The sequence below is a fragment of the Macaca fascicularis genome, chromosome 14 (genome assembly GCF_037993035.2).
Source record: "Macaca fascicularis isolate 582-1 chromosome 14, T2T-MFA8v1.1".
NCBI lineage: Eukaryota > Metazoa > Chordata > Mammalia > Primates > Cercopithecidae > Macaca > Macaca fascicularis.
Genome location: NC_088388.1, coordinates 8549225 through 8574586, shown reverse-complemented (window position 1 = coordinate 8574586; position 25362 = coordinate 8549225). Strand labels below are relative to the sequence as shown.

The 25362-nt window shown below is 48.8% G+C and overlaps 1 protein-coding gene across 7 annotated transcripts; it reads left to right on the top strand.

Moving 5' to 3' along the window:
* The first annotated feature begins 111 nt into the window (after positions 1–111).
* Positions 112–25362, top strand: SNX32 (sorting nexin 32). Of its 7 annotated transcripts, none has more exons than XR_012423078.1 (15): positions 112–281; positions 20025–20087; positions 20484–20594; positions 20714–20835; positions 20988–21111; positions 21302–21406; positions 21606–21711; positions 21877–21952; positions 22188–22227; positions 23009–23095; positions 23174–23333; positions 23413–23498; positions 23815–23917; positions 24274–24445; positions 24799–25362. XR_012423078.1 is itself a non-coding variant. In XM_005577234.4 (13 exons), the coding sequence occupies exons 1-13, from the start codon at positions 246–248 to the stop codon at positions 23866–23868; spliced, it is 1170 nt and encodes a 389-aa protein (XP_005577291.1). In that variant the 5' UTR covers positions 112–245; the 3' UTR covers positions 23869–24240. The 7 variants fall into 7 exon arrangements, 5 of the variants coding, with proteins under 5 accessions (XP_005577291.1, XP_065384009.1, XP_005577288.1 ...); XR_006692354.3 differs by having other exon boundaries at positions 20025–20129; XM_005577234.4 differs by lacking the exons at positions 24274–24445; positions 24799–25362 and having other exon boundaries at positions 23815–24240.

Below are 25362 nucleotides of genomic sequence, written 5' to 3'. Positions count from 1 at the left end.
ACATTGCAGCCAATGGTGTCACGCACGGTGCCCCGGTACCCAATCGAAAGGCGCGGCTGAGGGAAAGGCGGTGGGAACCGCCCCCGACTCCAGGAGACTCCTTGGCCGGGCGGGGGAGAGCGTCCTCGTCAGCTGAGAGCACACTCACTCGGTCGGTTCCTTGGGCGAGTTACGGGGACGACCTGCGGGAGCACGCAGGCAGTGGCCGGACGCTGAAGCCGTGTGTGCTGCAGCCCAGGAGAGCGATGGAGACGCATGCGGAGGCTGGGAAGGAGGGCAAGGTAGAGAAAGGATGAAGAACACCCCCACCCCCAGCCTCCCCTCTCTCCATGAGAGCCCGTGATGCCCAATCATGCGGTGGTGTGTGTATGTCTGTGTGTGTGGTTGGCTGTCTCTGTGTGTTTGTGTGTGTGTGTGTGTGTGTGTATAGTCTGCATGTGTGTGTCTCTGTGTGTCTGTGTGTGTATGTCGATGTGTCTGCATATGTCTGCATATGTCTGTGTGTGTCTGTGTGTATCTGTGTATGTCTTTGTGTCTGTGTGTCTCTTTGTGTGTCTGTGTGTCTGCGTGTCTGTGTATGGCCTACGTGTGTCGGTGTGTGTGCACGTGTGCGTCCGTGTGGGTCTGTGTGTGTGTGCGCATGTCTGTCTGTCTCTGTGTGTGTCTGTGCATGTCTGTGTGTGTGTGTCTGTGTCTGTGTATGGTATGCGTGTGTCTTTGTGTCTGTGTGTCTGTGTGTATGGTCTGTGTGTGTGCACGTGTGCATGTGTGTGTCTGTGCATGCATGTGTCTGTGTGTGTCTGCGCATGTCTGTGTCTCTTTGTGTCTGAGTGTGTGTGTGTGTGTGTATGGTCTGCGTGCATCTTTATGTCTGTGTGTGTGTCTCTGTGTGTATCTCTGTGGGTGTCTGTGTGTGTGTGTGTGTATGGTCTGCGTGTGTCTGTGTGTGTGTCTGTGTATTTCTGGATCTGTGTGTTTGCATGTGTCTGTGGGTGTCTCCGTGTGTCTGTGTGTGTTTGTGTCCGTGTGTGTCTGTGTATCTGTGTGTGTCTATGTGTGTCTGTGTGTTGGTGTGTCTGTGTATCTGTGTGTGTTTCTATATGTCTGTGTGTGCCTGTGTCTGTGTTTGTCTCGCGTGTCTGCGTGTGTGTGTGCCCATGTGTCTCTGTGTGTATGTGTCTGTGCAAGTGAGAGAAGGGAGACTTGAGCAAGGGAGTGGGTAGCCTCTGTGGCACCTGTGTGGGGACTGATGAGGATGCCAAGGGAGGCGGGGTTTTGCCTTTGTCCTGACAGATGGAAAGGGACCGTCACTGTCACTCTTACCCTCCCCAGGACCAACTCATGCTGGCTTGATGGGGGTAGGGGGTGGGAGGTGGGGGCGGGGAGAAGGGCAGGATGTTAGGGATTGAGCAGAGGCTGGCATCCTCTTCTCCTTTCCCAAGGCGAGAGAATCCTGTTCAGCCCTAATGGCTTCATTTGTGTTCTGAGTTCATATAATCATAAGACTATTTCTTCCTTTTGACTTCATTCAGCAAAGAGTTGAGTATCCACGTTGTGCCAAGGATGGTTAGAGCATGGAGAGGTGCACCCTTTTGGGAGATGGAGGCATATGCACAGTGGGCCATGGCTAAGGATGAGGATGGAGCAGCTGTGGTTCACCTTTGAGGCCCATCTCCCTCAAGCAGCTACCAAGCAGTGTAGGTCAGAGCAGAAATACTAAGGCAGCAGGAAGGAGGCTGGGGACTAGGGAACCTGCTGCACCAGTTAGCCAAACTGCATGTGTTTGGGTTCTGGGGCAAGTGGGAGAGGCTGCCTTGGGAGTGTCAGAGAAGCCAAGAAATGAGGAGCGAGGTTCAAGTGGTTTGGAGGGACAAGAGGGGCTGAGAGACACAAAGCATGGAACAGAATGGTCTGCTTCAATGTTTATCTATGTTCATCTTCATGGTTAAAGGAGTTAACATATATAAAATGCTTAGGGCATATATATGAAATGGTTAGAGTCGTGCCTAGCATATTGTAAGGGCCAACATAAGCGTTAGCCATTATATTATTATTACTGTTATATTATTATTGCTGTATGTTCTGAGGATGTGCTGAGCTATTGAACAGATGGATGCACCCCCCAGCCTTTGCAGGAGCCATACTCTCTGAAAGTTCACTACCAATACTTATCCTCTAGGTTAGGTATTGCCTTCTCTAAGATCTTCCTTTAAATATAGAGACATTAAAAGAATATATAAACTCCATCCTGGCTGACACGGTGAAACCCCGTCTCTACTAAAAAATACAAAAAACTAGCCGGGCGAGGTGGTGGGCGCCTGTAGTCCCAGATACTGGGGAGGCTGAGGCAGGAGAATTGCGTGAACCCGGGAGGCGGAGCCTGCAGTGAGCTGAGATCCGGCCACTGCACTCCAGCCTGGGCGGCAGAGCAAGACTCCGTCTCAAAAAAAAAAAAAAAAAAAAAAAAAAAAGAATATATAAACAAAAATATAATAGAGGAGAAAATGAAATAATATAAAATACTAGCCAAGCATGGTGGCTCAAGCCTGTAATCGCAGCACTCTGGGAGGCCAAAGCAGGCAAATCACTTGCGGTCAGGAATTTGAGACTAGCCTGGCCAACATGGTGAAACCCCATCTCTACTAAAAATCCAGAAAATTGGCCAGACATAGTGGTGTGCACCTGTAATCACAATTGCTTGGGAGTCTGAGACAGGAGAATCACTTGAACCCGGGAGGCAAAGGTTGCAGTGAAACGAGATCACGCCATTGAACTCCAGCCTGGGCAACAGATCGAGACTCTGTCTCAAAAATAAATAAATAAACCCAAAGGATTATAAATAATTCTACTATAAAGATACGTGCACACATATGTTTGTTGCAACACTACTTACAACAGGAAAGACTTGGAACCAACCCAAATGCCCATCAATGATAGACTGGATAAAGAAAATGTGGCACATATACACCATGGAATATTATGTAGCCATAAAAAAGAATGATATCGCCGGGCACGGTGGCTCACGCCTGTAATCCCAGCACTTTGGGAGGCCGAGGCGGGCGGATCACGAGGTCAGGAGATCGAGACCATCCTGGCTAACACGGTGAAACCCCGTCTCTACTAAAACTACAAAAAAAAATAGCCGGGTGAGGTGGCGGGCGCCTGTAGTCCCAGCTACACGGGAGGCTGAGGCAGGAGAATGGCATGAACCCGGGAGGCGGAGCTTGCAGTGAGCTGAGACTGCGCCACTGCACTCCAGCCTGGGCAACAGAGCTAGACTCCGTCTCAAAAAAAAAAAAAAAAAAAAAAAAAAAGAATGATATCATGTCCTTTCCACGGACGTAGATGAATCTGGAAGCCATCATTCTCAGCACACTAATACAGGAACAGAAAACCAAATACCACATGTTCTTACTTATAAGTGGGAGTTGAATAATGAGAACACATGGACACAGGGAGGGGAACAACACACACTGGGGCCTGTGGGGGACTGAGGGGCAAGGGGAGGGACAGCATTAGGACAAATACCTAATACATGTGGGGCTTAAAATCTAGATGACGGGTTGATAGGTGCAGCAAACCACCATGGCATATGTATACCTATGTAACAAACCTGCACATTCTGTACATGTATCCCAGAACTTAAAGTTAAATTTAAAAAATAAAATAAAATAAATAAATAAAAGAAATAATATAAAATACTATTTAAATAATTCAAAAGAAGACAAGAAAGAAAGAATACAGGAATAAAAACAGATGGGACAAAGAGAAAGCAACAAGCAAGGTGACAAGTTGCTAGCCTGCTACATCAGTAATTACAATAATTATGAATGGACTAAATTCTCCAATATAAAAAAAACATCGTCAGATTGTATTTTGGAAAAAAACAACTAGAGTCTGTTAAAAGATACATATTTTAAATATAAGGACACAGAAAGGTTGACATAAATGTGTGAGAGCTGGGCATAGTGATGCACACCTGTGGTCCCAGCTATGTGGGAGGCAGAGGTGGGAGAATTGCTTGAGCTCAGGATTGTTTGAGGTTACAGTGAGCTGTGATTGTGTCCCTGCACTCCAACCTGGGACACAGAGTAAGACCTTGTCTTTTTTTTTTTTTTTTGAGACAGAGTCTCGCTCTGTCGCCCAGGCTGGAGTGCAGTGGCCAGATCTCAGCTCACTGCAAGCTCCGCCTCCCGGGTTCACGCCATTCTCCTGCCTCAGCCTCCCGAGTAGCTGGGACTACAGGCGCCCGCCACCTCGCCCGGCTAGTTTTTTGTATTTTTTTTAGTAGAGACGGGGTTTCACCGTGTTAGCCAGGATGGTCTCGATCTCCTGACCTCGTGATCCACCCGTCTCGGCCTCCCAAAGTGCTGGGATTACAGGCTTGAGCCACCGCGCCCGGCCGACCTTGTCTTTAAAAAAAAAAAAAAAAAAAAAAAAAAAAAGGGTCAGGCCCAGTGGCTCACACCTGTAATCCCAGCACTTTGGGAGGTCAAGTTAGGCTGATCACTTGAGGTCAGGAGTTCGAGAGCAGCCTGGCCAACACAGTGGAACCCCATCTCTACTAAAAATACAAAAATTAGCTGGGCCTGGTGGCATGCACCTGTAATCCCTGCTACTCAGGAGGCTGAGGCAGGAGAATGTCTTGAGCCCAGGAGGTGGAGGTTCCAGTGAGCCAAAATCACGCCACTGCACTCCATCCTGGGCAACAGGACAAGACTCTCTCTCTCAAAAAAGAAGAAAAAAGAAGAAGAAGAAGGAGGAGGAGGAAAGAAGAGGAAGAAAGAAGAGGAAGAAAGAAGAGGAAGAAAGAAGAGGAAGAGGAAGAGGAAGAAGAAGAAGAAGGAAGAAGGAAGAAGGAAGAAGAAGAAGAAGAAGAAGAAGAAGAAGAAGAAGAAGAAGAAGAAAAGAAGAAAGAAGAAAGAAGAAGGAGGAGAAGAAAGAAGAATACTAGAAATAAAGAAGGATGGCCGGGTGCAGTGGCTCATGCCTGTAATGCCAGCACTTTGAGAGGCCAAGGTGGGTAGATCACCTGAGGTCAGGAGTTTGAGACCAGCCTGGCCAACGTGGTGAAGCCCTGTCTCTACTAAAAATACAAAAATTAGCCAAGCGTCGTGGCAGGCACCTGTAATCCCAGCTACTCGGGAGGCTGAGGCAGGAGAATCACTGGAACCTGGGATGCAGAGGTTACAGTGAGTCAACATCACGCCATTTCACTCCAGCCTGGGTGATGAGAGTGAAACTCTGTCAAAGGAAAGAAAGAAGGAAGGAAGGGAGGGAGGGAGGGAGGGAGGGAGGGAGGGAGGGGAGGGGAGAGGAGGGGAGGGAGGAAGGAAGGAAGGAAGGGAGGAAGAAAAGGGAAATAAAGAGGGACATTTTGGCCGGGGGCGGTGGCTCAAGCCTGTAATCCCAGCACTTTGGGAGGCTGAGATGGGCAGATCACGAGGTCAGGAGATCGAGACCATCCTGGCTAACACGGTGAAACCCCATCTCTACTAAAAAAAATTCAAAAAACTAGCTGGGTGAGGTGGTGGGCTCCTGTAGTCCCAGCTACTCGGGAGGCTGAGGCAGGAGAATGGCATAAACCAGGGAGGCGGAGCTTGCAGTGAGCTGAGATCCGGCCACTGCACTCCAGCCTGGGCAACAGAGTGAGACTCCATCTCAAAAAATAAATAAAATAAAATAAAAAGGGACATTTTATAATGATGAAAGATTTCATTCCACAGAAAAATCCTAAATTTATATGAACCTAATAATATAGCATCAAAATATGCAAAATAAAAGATGACAGAACTAAAAGGAATAATAGGCAAACCTACAATTAAATAGTAAGTAATTGTATTTTTTTTTAGAAATGGGGTCTTTTATGTTGGCCAAGCTGGTCTCCAATTCCTAAGTTCAAGTGATCCTCCCACCTTGGCCTCCCAAAGTGCTAGAATTATAGGCATGAGTCACCATGCCCAGCCCAGTTAGAAATTTTAACACAATTCTCAACAACTGTTGCAACAAGCAGACAAAAATATCAGTAAGGATTTAGAAGATTTAAATAACATGATTAATCAACTTGATCTAATTGACTTATGTAGAGCTGTGTACCCAACAACTGCAGAAAATATATTGTTTCAAATGCACGTGAAACATTTACCAAAATAAATGATACCTTGAGCTATAATGCAAGTATAAATAAATTTTAAAAGACTGAAATCATATAGATTGTACACTCTGACCCAGAATTAATGTGGAATCAAAACAAAAACATAACTAGATTCCAAACTATTGGAAATTAAGCAACATGCTTCTAGATAACCCATAGGTCAAAGAAGAAATTATAATGGAAATTAGAAAATATTTTAAAATTGATGATTATAAAAATATGACATATCAAAACTCATAAGATACACAGTTTCCAGAGGGAGATGTATACCACTACATGCATATTTTAGAAAAGAAGAAAGCCGGCTGGGTGCGGTGGCTCACGCCTATAATCCCAACCCTTTGGGAGGCTGAGGCGGGCGGATCACGAGGTCAGGAGATCGACACCATCCTGGCTAACACAGTGAAACCCCATCTCTATTAAAAATATAAAAACTTAGCCGGGCATGGTGGCGGGCGCCTGTAGTCCCAGCAACTCGGGAGGCTGAGGCAGGAGAATGGCATGAACTTGGGAGGCGGAGCTTGCAGCAAGCTGAGATCTCAGCACTGCACCCCAGCCTGGGTGACAGAGCAAGACTCTGTCTCAAAAAAAAAAAAAAGAAAAGAAGAAAGCCTTGAGTATACAACACTAAAGAAAATAAGTAATTATTATTATTATTTTTTTTTTTTTGAGAGGGAGTCTTACTTCCTTGCCCAGGCTGGAGTGCAGTGGTGTAATTTCAACTCATTGCAACCTCCACCTCCCAAGTTTAAGCGATTCTCTTGCCTCAGTCTCCCAAGTAGCTGAACTACAGCTGTGCGCCACCACACCTGGCTAATTTTTTTGTATTTTTAGTAGAGACAGTGTTTCACCATGTTGGCCAGGCTGGTCTTGAACTCCTGACCTTAGGTGATCCATTAGCCTCGGCCTCCCAAAGTGCTGGGATTATAGCGTGAGCCACCGCATCCAGCTGGAAAATAAGTAACTAAAAAAAAAAAATTTTGGCCGGGCGTGGTGGATCATGCCTGTAATTCCAGCACTTTAAGAAGCTGAGGTGGGCCTGGTGCAGTGGCTCACGCCTGTAATCCCAGCACTTTGGGAGGCCGAGGTGGGCAGATCACAAGGTCAGGAGATTGAGACCATCCTGGCTAACATGGTGAAACCCCATGTCTACTAAAAATACAAAAAATTAGCCAGGCGTGGTGGCGGGCACCTGTAGTCCCAGCTATTTGGGAGGCTGAGGCAGGAGAATGGCGTGAACCCGGGAGGCAGAGCTCGCAGTGAGTAGAGATCGCGCCACTGCACTCCAGCCTGGGAGACAGAGCGAGATCTCTGTCTCCAAAAAAAAAAAAAAAGCAGCAGCAGCTGAGGCTCAGGTGGATCATCTGAGGTCAGGACTAGCCTGGCCACCACGGTGAAACACCGTCTCTATTAAAAATGCAAAAAAAATGGCCAGGCACGGTGGCTCATGCCTGTAATCCCAGCACTTTGGGAGGCCAAGACGGTCGGATCACAAGGTCAGGAGATCGAGACCATCCTGGCGAACATGGTGAAACCCCGTCTCTACTAAAAATACAAAAAATTATCTGGGCGTGGTGGCAGGCTCCTGTAGTCCCAGCTTCTCAGGAGGCTGAGGCTGGAGAATGGTGTGAACCCAGGAAACGACGGAGCTTGCAGTGAGCGGAGATCGCGCCACTGCACTCCAGCCTGGGAGACAGAGCGAGACTCCGTATTTAAAAAAAAAAAAAAAAAAAAAAAAAAAAAAAAAAAAATTAGCTGGGCGTGGTGGCACACGCCTGTAGTCCCAGCTACTCTAGAGGCTGAGGCAGGAGAATCGCTTGAACCTGGGTGGTGGAGGTTGCAGTAAGCCGAAATTGTGCCACTGCACTCCAGCTTAGGCAACAGAGTGAGACTCTGTCTCAAAAAAAAAAAAAAAAAAAAAAAAAAAAAAAAAAAAAAAAAAAAATTAAAGAAAACAAGAAAGGCTGAGAAATTAATGATACATTCATTCTCAACAAGTCAGAAAAAGAAGAGCAAGTTAAACCCTAAGAAAATAGAAGAATAGGCCGGGCGCGGTGGCTCAAGCCTGTAATCCCAGCACTTTGGGAGGCCGAGACGGGCGGATCACGAGGTCAGGAGATCGAGACCATCCTGGCTAACACAGTGAAACCCCGTCTCTACTTAAAAATACAAAAAACTAGCCGGGCGAGGTGGCGGGCGCCTGTAGTCCCAGCTACTCGGGAGGCTGAGGCAGGAGAATGGCGTGAACCCGGGAGGCGGAGCTTGCAGTGAGCTGAGATCCGGCCATTGCACTCCAGCCTGGGCGGCAGAGCGAGACTCCGTCTCAAAAAAAAAAAAAAAAAAGAAAATAGAAGAATAAGAGGATAAGCACACAAATCAACAAAGGCCGGTTGTAGTGTCTCACGCCTGTAATCCCAGCCCTTTGGGAGGCCAATGTGAAAAGGGGAGGATCACTTGAGAGTAGGAGTTTGAGACCAGCCAGGGCAACATAGTGAGACCTCCTCTCTACTAAACAAACAAACCAAAAAAAAAAAAAAAAAAAAGAAGAAGTCAACAAATAGAAAATAAACATACCAATAGGGAAAATAAATCAATAATGCCAAAAGTGGTTTTATGAAAATGTTAATAAAATTAATAAACTAGCAAGACTGACAAAAGAGAGATTGAGAGAGCAGGAGAGAGATGGAGAGGAAGGAGAAGAATACTAATTACCATTCTCAGGAATTATAAAGGCGACATCACTAGAAATACTACAGACAAAAAAAGAAGGAGTAGATATGAACAAGTTTTTGGCAAACAAATTAGGTAATTTAGATGCAATGGACAAATTTATTGAAAAAGGCAACTTACCAAACCTGAAGCAAGAATAGAAAATCTATGTAGTCCTATACATATTATAGACATTTAATCTGTAATTTAAAATATTTCCAAAAATATCTTTCTAGCACAAATAAAATCACATGTAAATTCTTCAAAACATTACAGGGGAAAATATCATTTTTATATAAATTATTCCAAAAAACAGAAGGCACAGTTTCTGTCTTATTTTAGGAGGACAGCATAACCTTGATACTAATATCTGTCAAGAGGAGATACAGATGGTGAGGATTGCACAACAATGTGAATGCACTTAATGCCACTGAATTGTGTGCTTAAGAATGGTTAAAATGGGGCCGGGCACGGTGGCTCACACCTGTAATCCCAACATTTTGGGAGGTTGAAGCAGGTGGATCACCTGAGGTCAGGAGTTCAAGACCAGCCTGGCCAACATGCGAAACCCCATCTCTACTAAAAATACAAAAATTAGCTGGGCATGGTGGCGGGTGCCTGTAATGCCAGCTACTCTGCAGGCTGAGGCACGAGAATCACTTGAACCCAGGAGGCAGAGGTTGCAGTGAGCCAAGATTGTACCACTGCACTCTAGTTGGGCAACAGAGTGAGGATCCGTCTCAAAAAAAAAAAAAAAAATGATTAAAATGGTAAATTTTATATTATGTATATTTTATCACAATAAAAAAATTGTTAGGAACATTACAAGAAAGGAAAAATACACGTTAATATCTCTCATGAACATAGAGGCAAAAATCATAAAATATCAAGTTGCAGCTGGGGGCCAGGCATAGTGGCTCATGATTATAATCCTAGCACTTTGGGAGGCTGAAGCAGGAGGATTGCTTGAACCCCGGAGTTCAAGACCAGCCTGGGCAACATAGAGAGACCCCCATCTCTACAGAAAAATTGAGAATTAGCCAGGTGTTGGCCGGGCGTGGTGGCTCATGCCTGTAATCCCAGCACTTTGGGAGGCCAAGGCGGGTAGATCATGAGGTCAGGAGATCGAGACCATCCTGGCTAACACGGTGAAACCCCGTCTCTACTAAAAATACAAAAAATTAGCTGGGTGTGGTGGCGGGCGCCTGTAGTCCCAGCTACTCGGGAGGCTGAGGCAGGAGAATGGCATGAACCTGGGAGGCAGAGTTTGCAGTGAGCCGAGATCATGCCACTGCGCTCCAGCGTGGGTGACAGAGTGAGACTCTGTCTCAAAAAAAAAAAAAAAAAAAAAATTAGCCAGGCATGGTGGCACATGCCTGTAGTCCCAGCTCCTTGGAAGGCTGAGGCAGGAGGATCACTTGAGCTCAGCAGGTTGAGGCTGCAATGAGCTGTGATCATAAACACTGCACTCTAGCCTGGGCAACAGAGTGAGACTCTGTCTCAAAAATTAAAAAAAGAAAAAGGTTGAGGCTGGCCACAGTGGCTCATGCTTATAGTCCCAGCACTTTGGAAGACTGAGGCAGGAAGATTGCTTGAGCCCTGGAGTTTGAGCCTACGGTGAACCATAATCACACCACTGCACTCCAGCCTGGGTGACAGAGCAAGACCCTGTCTCAAAAAAAAAAAAAAATTATCAAGCTGAATAAGCAATATACAAAAGGATAACACTTCATGAACAAGGCCTTCTTCCAGGAATGCAAGGTAGTTTAACATTTGCAAATCAATCAAATGAAATTCAGCACATAAACAGATGACAAGAACATCCATATGATTATCTCAATCAAGGGAAAAACGATTGATAAAAATCAATACTCTCATCAAATTAGGCATAGCAGGGAGTTCCATTAAGCTTCATTAAGATACCCTTGATTAAAAAATATATATCTAAAAACACTTTGGGGTTAAATTTTAAATGCAGTCCCTCTGAGATTAGGAACATGTCATCATATCATCACTTCTACATTGTACTGGAGGTCCTGGTGAGTATAATAAGGTGGTAAAAAGAAATAAAGGTTGGAAAGGAAGAACTAAAACTGTCATCATTTTAGATTATAGAACTATATATGTAGGAAATCCAAAAGAACTGGCCAGGAAGGTGGCTCAGACCTGTAATCCCTGCACTTTGGGAGGCCTAATTTAGGAGATCTCTTGAGCTGAGGAGTTCGAGACAAACCTGGGCAACATAGTGAGACCCTATCTCTACGAAAAATACAAAAATTATCCAGGCATGGTGGCAGATGCCTGTAGTCCCAGCTACTCAGGAGGCTGAAGTGGGAGGATCCCTTGAGCCTGGAAGTTCAAGGCTGCCATGAGCCAAGGTGGCATTACCACACTCCATCCTGGATGACAGAGCAAGACCCTGTCTCAAAAACAAAAAAAAAGGATCCACAAACAATTAAATTAATAAGTGAGTGAGTTCAGCAAGATAGTTAAAAAATTTATTAAAATTAACAAGTAAATTTGCGTGGACACAAAGTAAATATATAAAAATGTATGATTTTTTTTCTTTTGTTCTTCCTTTTTTTTTGAGATGGAGTTTCACTCTTGTCACCCAGGCTGGAGTGCAATGGGGCGATCTCGGCTTACCACAACCTCTGCCTCCGGGTTCAAGGGTTTTTCCTGCCTCAGCCTCCTGAGTAGCTGGGATTACAAGCGCCCCCCCACCACACTTGGCTAATTTTTGTGTTTTTAGTAGAGACGGGGTTTCACCATGTTGACCAGGCTGGTCTCAAACTCCTGACCTCAGGTGATCCACCAGCCTTGGCTTCCCAAAGTGCATGAGCCACCTCGCCCGGCCTTTTTTCCTTTCTTCTTCTTTTTTTTTTTTTTTTTGTTTTTTTTGTTTTGAGGCAGAGACCCGCACTGTCATCCAGGCTGGAGTGCAGTGGTGTGATGGTGTGATCATGGCTCACTGCAGCCTTGACCTTCTGGGCTCAAGTGATCCTCCTGCCTCAGCCTCCTAAGTAGCTGGGACTACATGTCTTTGCCACCACACCAGGCTAATTTTTGTATTTTTTTGTAGACTTGGGGTTTCGCCATGTTGCCCTGGTTGGCCTTGAACTCCTTGGCTCAAGTGATTCTCCTGCCTCAGCCTTCCAAAGTGCTGGGTTCACAGGCATGAGCCACCATGCCCAGCCTATTGTTTTTCTGTATACAATTAGAAGATGAAACTTTTAAAAATATAATTTAAAAAGCAAAGAAAGGGCGCCTATAATCCCAGCTGCTTGGGAGGCTGAGGCAGGAGAATCGCTTGAACCCAGGAGGCAGAGGTTGCAGTGAGTCGAGACCATGCCATCGCACTCTGGCCTGGGCAACAAGAACAAGACTCTGTCTCAAAAAAATAAATAAATAAAATAAAAATGAAAAGCAAAGAAAAAAGAGAATCATCAAATACCTAGGAATAAATCTCACAGAAGACATGCAAGACCTTTACACAGAAAACTACAAAACATTAAAGATGACCTAAATCATTGGAAAGATATTACATGTTTTTAGATTGGAAGATTAAAAATTATAAATTATAAAATTACAAAGAGATCTAGTCTTCCCAGATTGATCTATATATTTGATATAATCACAATCAAAATCCCAGTACGTTTTTTAGGGGTAGAAATTAACAAGCAGAATATCTGTAGAAATGTAAAGGACTTTTTTTTTTTTTTTTTTTTGAGACGGAGTCTTGCTCTGTCGCCCAGGCTGGGGTGCAGTGGCCGAATCTCAGCTCACTGCAAGCTCCGCCTCCCAGGTTTACACCATTCTCCTACCTCAGCCTCCCGAGTAGCTGGGACTACAGGCGCCCGCCAACCCGCCCGGCTAGTTTTTTTGCATTTTTTAGTAGAGACAGGGTTTCACCGTGTTAGCGAGGATGGTCTCGATCTCCTGACCTTGTGATCCGCCCGTCTCGGCCTCCCAAAGTGCTGGGATTACAGGCTTGAGCCACCGCGCCCGGCCATGTAAAGGACTTATAATAGCCAAAATTATTTTGAAAAGAAAGGATAAAGTTGGAGGCTTTGCACTATGTGATTTCAAGTCTCGCCTGTCAAGTTACGGTAATCAAGACAGTGAGATATTATCATAAGGATAAACATTTAGAGCAATGGAACATAGCAGAGAGTCCAAAGAGTGACACTCTTTTTTTTTTTTTTTTTTTTGAGACGGAGTCTCATGCTGTCACCCAGGCTAGATTGCAGTGGCAAGATCTTGGCTGACTGCAAGCTCCACCTCCCGGGTTCATGCCATTCTCCTGCCTCAGCCTCCCGAGTAGCTGGCCCTACAGGCGCCCGCCACCGCACCTGGCTAATTTTTTTTTTTGTATTTTTAGTAGAGACGAGGTTTCACCGTGTTAGCCAGGATGGTCTCAATCTCCTGATCTCGTGATCCATCCACCTCAGCCTTCCAAAGTGCTGGGATTACAGGCATGAGCCACCGCGCCCGGCCTGTCACTTTTAATAGGTCAATTGATATGTGTACACCAAAGCAATTCAATAGCAAAAGGAAAATGTTTATAACAAATAGTGCTCAAATAGCTGGCCACATGGCACAATGAATCACAACCCATACCTCACACTGCATATTCAAAACAAATTGAAAATCGCCAGGCGTGGTGGCTCATGCCTGTAATCCCAGCACTTTGGGAGGTTGAGGCAGGTGGATCATATGAGGTCAGGAGTTTGAGACCAGCCTGGCCAACATGGTGAAACCCCATCTCTACTAAAAATACAAAAATTAGCCAGGCGTGTGGCGCACACCTGTAATCCCAGCTACTTGGGAGGCTGAGGCAAGAGAATCGTGTGAACCCAGGAGGCGGAGGCTGCAGTGAGCCAAGATCACGCCACTGCACTCCAGCCTGGGTGACAAAGCGAGACTCCATCTCAATAAATTAAAATTAGGCCAGGCACGGTGGCTGATGCCTGTAATCCCAGCACTTTGGAAGAACAAGGCAGGTGGATCGCCTGACGTCAGGAGTTCGAGACCAGCCTGGCCAACATAGTGAAACTCCATCTCTACTAAAAATACAAAAATGAGCTGGGCGTGGTGGTGGGCACCTGTAATCTGAGCTACTCAGGAGGCTGTGGCAGGAGAATTGCTTGAACCTGGGAGGCCGAGGTTGCAATGAACTGAGATCTGCCATTGCACTCTAGCCTGAGCAACAAGAGTGAAACTCCATCTCAAAAAAAAGAAAGAAAGAAAGAAAGAAAGAAAGAAAAATTAAAATTAAAATGAAGAGAATGAATTGAAAATAGATCATAGCCAGGTGGGGTGGCTCACACATGTAATACCAGCACTTTGGGAGGCCAAGGAGGGTGGATCACTTGAGGTCAGGAGTTTGAGACCAGCCTGGCCAAAAGAGTGAAACCCCATCTCTACTAAAAATACAGAAATTAGCTGGGCGTTGTGGCGGGTGCCTGTAATCGCAGCTACTCAGGAGGCTGAGGCAAGAGAATCATTTGCACTCCAGCCTGGGCGACAGAGCAAGACCCTGTCTCAAAAAAAAAAAAAAGAAAAAAGAAAATGGATTATAGACTCAAGTGTAAGCTTAAACTGTAATACCTCTAGAAAAATAAATAGAATATCTTCATGACCTTGGGGTAGGCAAAGATTTCTTCAACAGGACATAAAAAGCCTTAACCATAGAAATAAAGGACTCTTATGTTGAGCTTGTAACATTTGAACCATTAAGAGAGTCAAAGGCAAACTATAGACTAGGAAAAGATACTGACAAAACGTATAATCAACAATGGACTTGTCCCCAGGAACTGAGTTCCTACAAATTACTGAAAAACAGATAATCTGATCTTTCAAAGAGGTGGCTGGAAAGAATCAGAGAACTGAACAGGCACTTCACAAAAGAAGATATGCAGATGACTGATAAATACAGAAAATGCCGCTCAACATCATTCCTCACCAGGTAATACCAGTTACACTCCCATGCACAATTACCATGCCTTGACTAACAGGGTGGAAGTAAAAAAGACTAACAATTCCGAGCCGTCACAGTGGTTTGTGCCCAGACTGATCTGTATATTCGATGCAATCACAATAAAAATCCCAGTACGTTTTTTAGGGGTAGAAATTAACAAGCCGAGTATGTGTAGAAATATAAAGGACCTATAATTGCTAAAATGATTTTGAAAAAAAAGAATAAAGGTGGAGGCCTTACACTGTCTGATTTCCAGTCTCACCTGTCAGATTACAGTAATCAGGCCAGTGAGATATTATCATAAGGACAAACATAGACCAATGGAACAGAGAGTCCAAAGTTTATCATACTTAATCGGTCAATTGATACGTGTACACAAAAGCAACTCTCAGCTACTCCAGAGGATTGCCTGAGCCCAGTTCAAGGCCAGCCTGGACAACACTAGTGGGACCCCATTTCTTTAAAAAAAAAGAGAGAGAGAGCGAGAGAAAGATAAAATGACTAACAACTCTTAAGTATTGGCAAGGATGTAGTGCAACTGGAACTTTCATACACAGTGCTGCTGGCAGTGTACATTGGTTTAGTCACCTTAGAAAATTGTTTGGCAGTATTTACTAAAGTGTTTTAAACATATAATATGCCTTCCCTGTGAACAAGCACTTCTCATACCCAACAGAAATGGGGACTTAGGTCAAAAGTCCTCAAAAGATGGCTGGATGCGGTGGCTTACACCTGTAATGCTAGCGCTTTGGGAGGCCGAAGCAGGCGAATCACTTGAGGTCAGGAGTTCAAGAGCAGCCTGGCCAACATGGCAAAACCCCATCTCTACAAAAATTATCTAGGCATGGTGGCAGGCGCCTGCAACCCCAGCTACTCAGGAGGCTGAGGAGAATCACTTGAACCTGGGAGGTGGAGGTTGCCGTGAGCTAAGATCGCGTCACTACACTCCAGCCTGGGTGACAGAGCGAGACTCTGTCTCAATAAATAATTAAATAAATAAATAAATAAATAAATAAAGTCGGCCGGGCGCGGTGGCTTACGCCTATAATCCCAACACCTTGGGAGGCCGAGGCGGGTGGATCACCTGAGGTCAGGAGTTTGAGACCAGCCTGGCTAACGTAATGAAACCTTGTTTCTACTAAAAATGCAAAAAATTAGCCAGGCATGGTGGCGCGTGTTTGTTATCCCAGCTACTCGGGAAGCTGAGGCAGGAGAATTGCTTGAACCCAGGAGGCGGAGGTTGCAGTGAGCTGAGATCTCGCCGTTGCACTCCAGCCTGGGTAACAAGAGCAAAACTCCGTCTCAAAAAAAAAAAAAAAAAGAATTGTTCATGGCAGCTTTATTCATAATAGCCAAAAACTTGAAATAATCCAAATTATAATCAACAGTAGATACATGCATTATGATCTAATCATGTAATGAAATAAGACACAGCAATGAAAACAACTACTTCTCCACTCAACAACATAGAGAGAGCTCTCTAAAGAACAGGGGCACAAAAGAATACACAATGCATAACTGCATTTCTGTGAAGTTCAAGAATAGGCAGGCCAGAATAGGCTGGGTTCAGTGGCTCACACCTGTAATCCCAGCTCTTTGGGCGGCCAAGGCGGGTGGATCACCTGAGGTCAGGAGTTCAAGACCAGCCTGGCCAACATGGTGAAACCCCATCTCTGCTAAAATACAAAAATTAGCTGGAAGTGGTGGTGTGCGCCTGTAATCCCAGCTACTCAGGAGGCTGAAGCAGGAGAATCCCATGAGCCTGGGTGGTAGAGGTTGCAGTGAGTTGAGATCACGTCACTGCACTCCAACCTGGGTGACAGAGTGAGACTTTGTCTCAAAAAAAAGAATAGGCCAGGCCTGGCCGGGCACGGTGGCTCACGCCTGTAATCCCAGCTCTCAGGGAGGCAGAGGCGGGAGGATAGCTTGAGCCCAGGAGTTCAAGACCTGCCTGGGTAATATAGCAAGACCCCGTTCTCCACGAAAGGGAAAAAAAAAAAAAAAAAAAGACAAGAATAGGCCAGGCTGGGCACGGTGGCTCACGCCTGTAATCCCAGCACTTTGGGAGGTGGAGGCGGGCAGATCACCTGAGGTCAGGAGTTCGAGACCAGCCTCAACATGGAGAAACCCCATGTCTACTAAAAATACAAAATTAGCCAGGCGTGGTGGTGGATGCCTGTAATCCCAGCTACTCGGGAGGCTGAGGCAGGAGAACTGCTTGAACCGGGGAGGCCGAGGTTGCAGTGAGCCGAGATTGCACCATTGCACTCCAGCCTGGGGAACAAGAGCGAAACTCCATTTCAAAAAAAAAAAAAAAAATTAGCTTTAGTTTTTTTTGTTTTTGTTTTTTTTGTTTTCTTTAGACAGTTCCTCGCTCTGTCACCTAGGTTGGAGTGCAGTGGCAAGATCCTGGCTCACTGCAGCCTGCACCTCCCAAGCTCAGTCTTCCCACCTCAGCCCCCCAAGTAGCTGGAACCATAGGCATGTGCCACCACGCCCAGCTAATTTTTAAAGTTTTTTTGTGGAGGTGGGCGTTGAAGGGTGTCTCACCATGTTGCCCAGGCTGGTCTCAGACTCCTGGGCTCGAGCAAAATTTAGGTGGGAGTGGTGGCACGCGCCTGTAATCCCAGCTACTCAGGAGGCTGAGGCAAGAGAATCTCTTGAACTCGGGAGGCAGAGTTTGCAGTGAGCCGAGATCACAGCACCGCACTCCAACCTGGGTGACAGAGCAAGACACTATCAAAAAAAAAAAGAGGGAGAAACCATGTAGAGATAACCCTGTAAACAGTGACCAGTGACCTCAGGGTCAATTCCTTCATGCCGGACAGCCAGGCGGAGGGGACAGATACAGGGATCTCCATCCGGGAAGGAGACATCACTAGACCAGCTGCAGATGGGCCACCATCAGGCAAGGTCTTGCCTGTTTCTGGACCCACATATCACCAAGCCCCATCTCAGGGACCATCTCCAAAGTGTGCCAAAATCAGAGAGAGGAGAGAGCGAGGAGGCCTCCAGATTGAGAGGTGGGACAGGTGCCTCTTGTATACTGGTGAGCAATGCTGAAAGGCAGAGTGATTCTTAAGCCTCTTCTCTTCCCCCTAATATCACTTGGCACTATGGTGTGGACACAGTAGGTATTCAATAAATGCATGTTGCTTCCGGCCCTTTGGGAGGCTGAGGTGGGAGGATTGCTTGAGCCCAGGAGTTTGAGACCAGCCTGGGCAACAGAGCAAGACCCTGTTTCTAAAAAAAAAAAAAAAACACACAAAAAAAACTTGGCATGGTGGTACATGCCTGTAGTCCCAGGTACCTGGGAGGCAGAGGCAGGAGGATCACTTGAGCCCAGGAGTTGGAGGCTGCAGTGAGCTATGATGGCACCACTGCATTACAGCCTGAGTGACAGAGCAAGACCCTATCTCAAAAATAAATAAATACATATTGAATAACTCAATGCAAGAATGAGCTAGTAGCTTGGTGTCTTGTTGATCTTTTCACTTGAAGAAATACACGTGCTTTGCATGTAAGCTGTTGCCTCTTGGCATCAAAAGTAGTAAATGGGGCCGGGCGCGGTGGCTCAAGCCTGTAATCCCAGCACTTTGGGAGGCCGAGACGGGTGGATCACGAGGTCAGGAGATTGAGACCATCCTGGATAACACGGTGAAACCCCGTCTCTACTAAGAAATACAAAAAAGCCGGGCGCGGTGGCTCACGCCTGTAATCCCAGCATTTTGGGAGGCCAAGGCGGGCGGATCACAAGGTCAGGAGATCGAGACCACGGTGAAACCCCGTCTCTACTAAAAATACAAAAAATTAGCCGGGCGTGGTGGCGGGCGCCTGTAGTCCCAGCTACTCGGGAGACTGAGGCAGGAGAATGGCATGAACCCGGGAGGCGGAGCTTGCAGTGAGCCAAGATCGCGCCACTGCACTCCAGCCTGGGTGACAGAGCGAGACTGCGTCTCAAAAAAAAATAAAAATAAAAATAAAAAATAAAAAATAAATACAAAAAACTAGCCGGGCGAGGTGGCGGGCGCCTGTAGTCCCAGCTACTCGGGAGGCTGAGGCCGGAGAATGGCGTGAACCCGGGAGGCGGAGCTTGCAGTGAGCTGAGATCTGGCCACTGCACTCCAGCCTGGGCTACAGAGCGAGACTCCGTCTCAAAAAAAAAAAAAAAAAAAAAAAAAAAGTAGTAAATGGAATGGTTTTGGCAACCCCCCCCCAAAAGAGGTGAAAATGTCTCACGCAACTCACTTGAAGCCCTGGTTAAGGGATGCCTGAGTAGCCGACTGGGGAAGGGGTGGGCAAGTAACTGAGAAAGTACATGGGGTTGGAAATTAAGAAACTGGGTTTTGCTGGGCACAGTGGCTCATGCCTGTAATCCCAGGACTTTGGGAGGCCGAGGCAGGTGGATCACTTGAGGTCAGGAGTTTGAGACCAGCCTGACCAACATGGTGAAACCCCATCTCTACTAAAAATACAAAAGTTAGCTGGGCATGGTGGTGCACGCCTGTTGTCCCAGCTATTTGGGAGGCTGAGGCAGGAGAATCGCTTGAACCCGGGAGATGGAGGTTGCAGTGAGTGGAGATCGCTCCACTGCACTCCAGCCTGGGCAGCGTAAGACTCCGTCTAAAAAAAACAAGCAAACAAACAAAAACAACAACTGGGTTTCGACCTGGCACCGTCGCTTTGCAGCTGCATAACCTTAGACAATTTACTTCCCCTCACGGCACTGCACTCCAACCTGGGTGACAGAGCAAGACACTATCAAAAAAAAAAAAGAGGGAGAAACCATGTAGAGATAAGCCTGTAAACAGTGACCAGTGACCTCAGGGTCAATTCCTTCATGCCGGACAGCCAGGCAGAGGGGACAGATGCAGGGATCTCCATCCGGGAAGGAGACATCACTAGACCAGCTGCAAATGGGCCGCCATCTCTGGTTGTCTCAGCTTCAATATCTGTCAAACGGGAAGCTTTCTGGCTGCCTCCAAGGATGGGAGGGTTAAAATGTTTTGGCAGTTGCAAAGCTCAGGTCAGTGCCTTATCAGGACCCCTCTCTGGTGACCTGGGGCATTGCTGAAGCAGTGCTGCTAAAGAGGGTTCTGCAGGTGGACCAGAAGGCCTGCAGGGTGAGGAAGGGCAAAGGGGCCATGCTCAGCTAGGCCAGAGACCTCCCCTCCTCCGCAGCCTTCCTGTGCATCGGTGGATCTGCAGGGAGACAGCTCCTTACAGGTGGAGATCTCTGACGCAGTGAGTGAGCGGGACAAGGTGAAATTCACTGTTCAAACCAAGGTGAGGCAGTGCGGGGCTCGAGGAAAGGTCCTGGTGGCTGCCCGCAGGAGGCATCCCCCAGGGGTGGTAGGCATGTGCCAACACAGCCTGTGGGCACTGTTCCTCCACCTGGCACTTGCCCTCAGCCCTTCCTGGAAAGCAAGCATCTTAACTAGGCTCTGGGTGCCTCTTCCTGAGGCCCCGAGTCCTAATCATCCCCATCCACGATTCTAAATGAAATCACGCACACCTGAGCTCTAACTTGGTCCTCCCTGGGATGTGGGATGAGGGGGGCCCAAAAGTGGGTGCCCAGGAGACTTGCTGAGGCAGGGCTTGGGGCAGAGAGGGTACCTCAGACGGCCTTCCTGCTTCCAGAGCTGCCTCCCTCACTTCGCCCAGACCGAGTTCTCAGTCGTGCGGCAGCACGAGGAGTTCATCTGGCTGCATGACGCCTACGTGGAGAACGAGGAGTACGCCGGCCTCATCGTGAGGAGGGGCCGGGCAGGGGCTGGGAGGGACAGGCAGAGCACTTGGGTGAGGACCAAAGGCTATGGCGGCCGTCTCGGCAGTGAGAGGTCTCCTAGCTCCGTCCCTCCTTTGAGCAGATCCCCCCAGCCCCTCCGAGGCCAGACTTTGAGGCTTCAAGGGAAAAGCTACAGAAATTGGGCGAGGGGGACAGCTCTGTCACTCGGGAAGAGTTTGCCAAGATGAAGCAGGAGCTGGAAGCGTGAGTGCCCCCTCCTTTCCCAGCCCTCCCCAGCTATCTTCGCCAGCTATCCCTCCATGAATGTCTAGAGACCCTGACCTCTGACCCCAGAAAGGGGGCAGGCAGGATGATGGGGGCTGAGGAGGGCCCGTGAGCCGCTGCCACTCTCGCAGGGAGTACCTGGCCATCTTTAAGAAGACAGTTGCGATGCACGAAGTCTTTCTACAGCGCCTGGCGGCCCACCCCACCCTGCGTCGAGACCACAACTTCTTTGTGTTTTTGGAATATGGACAGGATGTGAGCTGGGCCGAATCCCTGGCCCTGGGGCCGGAGTCTAGCTTGGGTGGGGAGGCACCCAGGGGTGGCAGGGCTGGAGAAGGGGCCCCAGTGGGCCCAAGCCTGTGTCACAGCTCCGTGAGTGGCTTGTGACTCGGCATGGGAGGTGAGAACGCCCACCCCAGCATCATACCCTCCCTGTGTGCCTCAGCTGAGTGTCCGGGGGAAGAACAGGAAGGAGCTCCTCGGAGGGTTTCTGAGGAATATCGTGAAGTCTGCGGATGAAGCCCTCATCACGGGCATGTCAGGGCTCAAGGTAACCCCTGGAGCTCCTCTCCAGATTCAGTCCAGCACCTCAAGTCCACAGTACGGATTGAGGCTCAGGCTGGGTGTGGGAAGGAAGCCACTGGTGGGGCCTGGCCTGGATTGGAAGGAGATTTTGCCAACCCTGCGTGCCTGTGCTGCCAAGCTCCTTGGTGACCCAGTGTAAATGGGGTCCTGCCTGGCTCCCTTAGGAGGTGGATGACTTCTTTGAGCATGAGAGGACCTTCCTGTTGGAGTATCACACCCGTATCCGAGATGCCTGCCTGCGGGCCGACCGCGTCATGCGTGCCCACAAGTGTACGCAAGGTCCAAGGGGTCCTGGATCCCACAGCCCCTCTCCCCAGTGGTTCAACTCCTTGGGGGAGAGAAGAGAGCAGGGCATGCCTTGTTTGTCTGTGGCCACAGGCACCAGGGCTTGACGTGCAGATGTAGGGGCTCTGATGGGGGCTGTTCCCCCAACAGGCCTGGCAGATGATTATATCCCTATCTCAGCTGCGCTGAGCAGTCTGGGAACACAGGAAGTCAACCAGCTAAGGACGTGAGGACTCCCTCCACCCCTACCCTCTCCCTATGCCTGTAATACCATGTCTTCCCATGAGGGGTCACTCTGTAGATGTCTACTGTCAGCTCTAGGTGGGAGGTGTAGGCTCTCCTGTTGGGGGAGGGTGTTGGGAGGGAAAGGCGAGAGGGAGACTCTCAAGGAGGGGCTGAGACAGATAGGCTTTGGGCTGTTCCTCAGCCCCCTACCCTAACTCCTCCCTACTACTTCCTAGGAGCTTCCTCAAATTGGCAGAGCTCTTTGAAAGGCTGAGGGTGAGTACTGCCTTCTGTGCTCAAAAGCTTTCCTGGTGATCTTTGCAGGGAAGATGAGTCCTGGCAGAGGGAAGAGCTCCAGGATCATCCTGGGTTCAGTGATAACTTGGGCCCAGTGGCAAGTTGGGCTCACACTCCAGACTAGTTTAACGAGAGCTGGGCTGAAGACAAGGATCCAGCTTCGTGTGTGTGTGTGTGGGGGTGCGCACGCATGTACATGCGTGTGTGCAGCAGGGGAGAGTTGGGAGGCACAAGGATGTGCCCAAATCTCTGGCAGGCTGCACCCAGCTGCCAGCACACTGCCTGGGTACACACATCCCCCACTCTTCCCCCAAGAAGTCACTGGAGTGTTGCTGTCTTCCTAAAACGTCTATTGGACTGCATCTCTTCCCTGCTCAAGGCCCTTCAGAGACCCTGCCCCTTCTGGAAGCTCCCAAAGTCCTGAGCTTCCACTTTCAGCCTCTTGTGCTCCAGCCACTGCCTCCCTTCCCTGCTTTGCCCAGGTGCCCTCCCTGAACTAAAGGTTCCCTGAACACATAGCCGCGTTTGCACAGCTGCTAAGCCCTCGGCTCCCTGTCTGGCTCTTACTTAGTCCCTGAGATCCAGATTAGATCCCACTTCCTCTGTGAAGCCTTCTCTGGCCTGCGCCCCTCAACACCAGGCCTGACCTGGAACAGTTACCTAAGGCCTCTTTGCTAGATATTTACATGAAACGGTGCCTCCCACCCCTTAGCTGCCCCTCTGACAAGCTCCCTTCCCAGTGCCCACCTTTCTGATGCAGAAGCTGGAGGGCCGAGTGGCTTCCGACGAGGACCTGAAGCTGTCAGACATGCTGAGGTATTACATGCGCGACTCACAGGCAGCAAAGGTGAGAGGCAGCCCCAGAGCAACGCTCAGGCCTGGAAGCCAGGACAGGGAAGCAGTGACCCTGTGCCCGTGGTCCTAGGACCTGCTGTACCGGCGGCTGCGGGCACTGGCCGACTACGAGAATGCCAACAAGGCGCTGGACAAGGCGCGCACCAGGAACCGGGAGGTCCGCCCCGCCGAGAGCCACCAGCAGCTGTGCTGCCAACGCTTTGAGCGCCTCTCCGACTCCGCCAAGCAAGGTGAGCCCGCAGCCCCCCGGCCCCAGCCTGGGGCCACATGCCCTGCCCAGGTTCCCATGCCTCTTCCCCTCCTCTCCAGAGCTCATGGACTTCAAGTCCCGCCGGGTCTCCTCTTTTCGAAAGAATCTCATTGAGCTGGCAGAGCTGGAGCTCAAACACGCCAAGGTGAGCCCTCCCACCTCCCTCCCTCCCCCAGGCACCAGGGTGTGCGTGCACGTGTGGATGTGCACACGTGTATGTGCATATGTGGGTGTCTGCATGTACATGCGTGCGTGTGTGGATGAGAGCAGCCTCAGCTAAGGCTTGGGGTCATGCTTCCCTGGCTCACGACCCATGCCTTCTCGGTAGGAAGACCCAATTAACAGCAACTGTTATTGCACAGAGCAGGGGTGTGGGGAGCAAGGGGGTATCTACAGTGCAGAAAGAATGGCAGCCTGACTCAAGGAGCAGAGTACTTCAAGGACCTGTTTCTCCTCTGCAGGCCAGCACCCTGATTCTCCGGAACACCCTTGTCGCCCTAAAGGGGGAGCCTTAGAGCAGCCAGAGCTCAGCCAGACCCTGCTCTGGGATCTCCAGTGACCAGGGTATCCCAGACCCCTCTCTCTGGCAAGATGTCTCCTTCTCTAGCACAGTGCCACTAGCCACACCCTCACTCTGCCCCACATCCTCCCAGGGAAAGCCCAAACCCCCTACCACTACCACCACCAAAGGTGCCGGGCCCTGCAAGACACAGGGCAGCATAGGCATCATGATTGGACACAGGTCAGCAGAGCCCCAGGGACCCCGACACCCCTCCCCAGGAAGCTGAGGAACAGCCTCCTCTCTCACCCAGGGCCTTGAAGGAATCATAGCTCTCTTGATCCCAGCCTGTTCTCCTTCACAAATAAAAACCCTGGTTTTGTAGCAAGGAGGCCTATTGTCCTTGCTTCCCTTCCCACAGCTCAAGGGTCCACCAGGTACACCTTCTGCCAAGGCAGTACGATCAGATCCTGGGGGACACCAAGGAGGGCACCCCGCAGTATCCTCAGCCCTCTCTCCAGTGACAGCAAGCTCCTGTGGGAAGGCGCGACACCCAGAAGTTGGGATGCAGGAACCCCAGAAGTGTCTTCCAGGTTTGCCCCCACCCCCATAAACCCTAGCACAAGAATGAATTGCAAGTTCTCCACACGTTATTTCCTAACCACAAAAGGGATCTAGCCCTTCCTCCCAGAACCACTCACAAGCTCCTGAGAGGTAAGGAGCCAACTGTAACACCAGGCGGCCTCTTCCCTTCTCGGCTCAGTTAATTAGGGAGGAGATATAGATGCCCCATTACCGCTCCCCATTCACCTCACCCTAGGGCCAGATTTCTTGGATGTCTTTGCCTGCTGGGCAGGTGAAAGCCCAAAGTACAGGCTGGAAACAACCCATAGCAATGCTGGCAAAAGGCTCAGGGTACCGGCAACACCCTTTTGGTTAAACATAGGGAGGCGGTGCTCAAGACACCTGGGTCTGAAGTCCTGGGCTCCACCTGGCTGGCCCCACCCTGAAAGGACTCCAGCCACATCTAGAGGAGGTCAAAGGCTCAACTTGGGCTGACTCACAGCAACCACTGAACCTGACCCTCATAAACCTGAGTCAGCCATGCAGGGAAGACAGCAAACCAAACTGACCCTTTAAGCTACCTGTGACTTGCCTATCAGCCCACACCTAGGAAGGGACAGAAAAGACTATCAGATGGACCTCACTGCCCATCCAGGCAAGGCTACAGAGCACCCAGTTCAGGCATAAACCACTTCCGCTGGAACACCCCTGTGGCCAGCACCACTCCTTAAACAGCCAGTCCAGTGTCGATCACAGCCCCACCAACAGAATAATGGTGACCATCAGAAAGGTGTCTCAGCCAATCACTGGAGCCAGATAAGGGTGTGCAGGGACTGGTTGGGTATGGGGTACAGAGAAGAGAGATAGCACCATTCTCCCAGTGCACCCCCCCCCCCGCCAAAGTCTCCTGGGCCCCAACCTTGAAATACACATCCCATTAATGAGC

What these genes read in the sequence shown, in the direction of transcription:
- SNX32 (XM_005577231.4), top strand. Translation starts at nt 246, where the DNA reads ATGGAGACGCATGCGGAGGCTGGGAAGGAGGGCAAG. An exon ending in ATGAAGCAGGAGCTGGAAGC is followed by an intron (nt 20,836 to 20,987) that starts GTGAGTGCCCCC and finishes CCACTCTCGCAG; the next exon opens with GGAGTACCTGGCCATCTTTA. An exon ending in CGGGCATGTCAGGGCTCAAG is followed by an intron (nt 21,407 to 21,605) that starts GTAACCCCTGGA and finishes TGGCTCCCTTAG; the next exon opens with GAGGTGGATGACTTCTTTGA.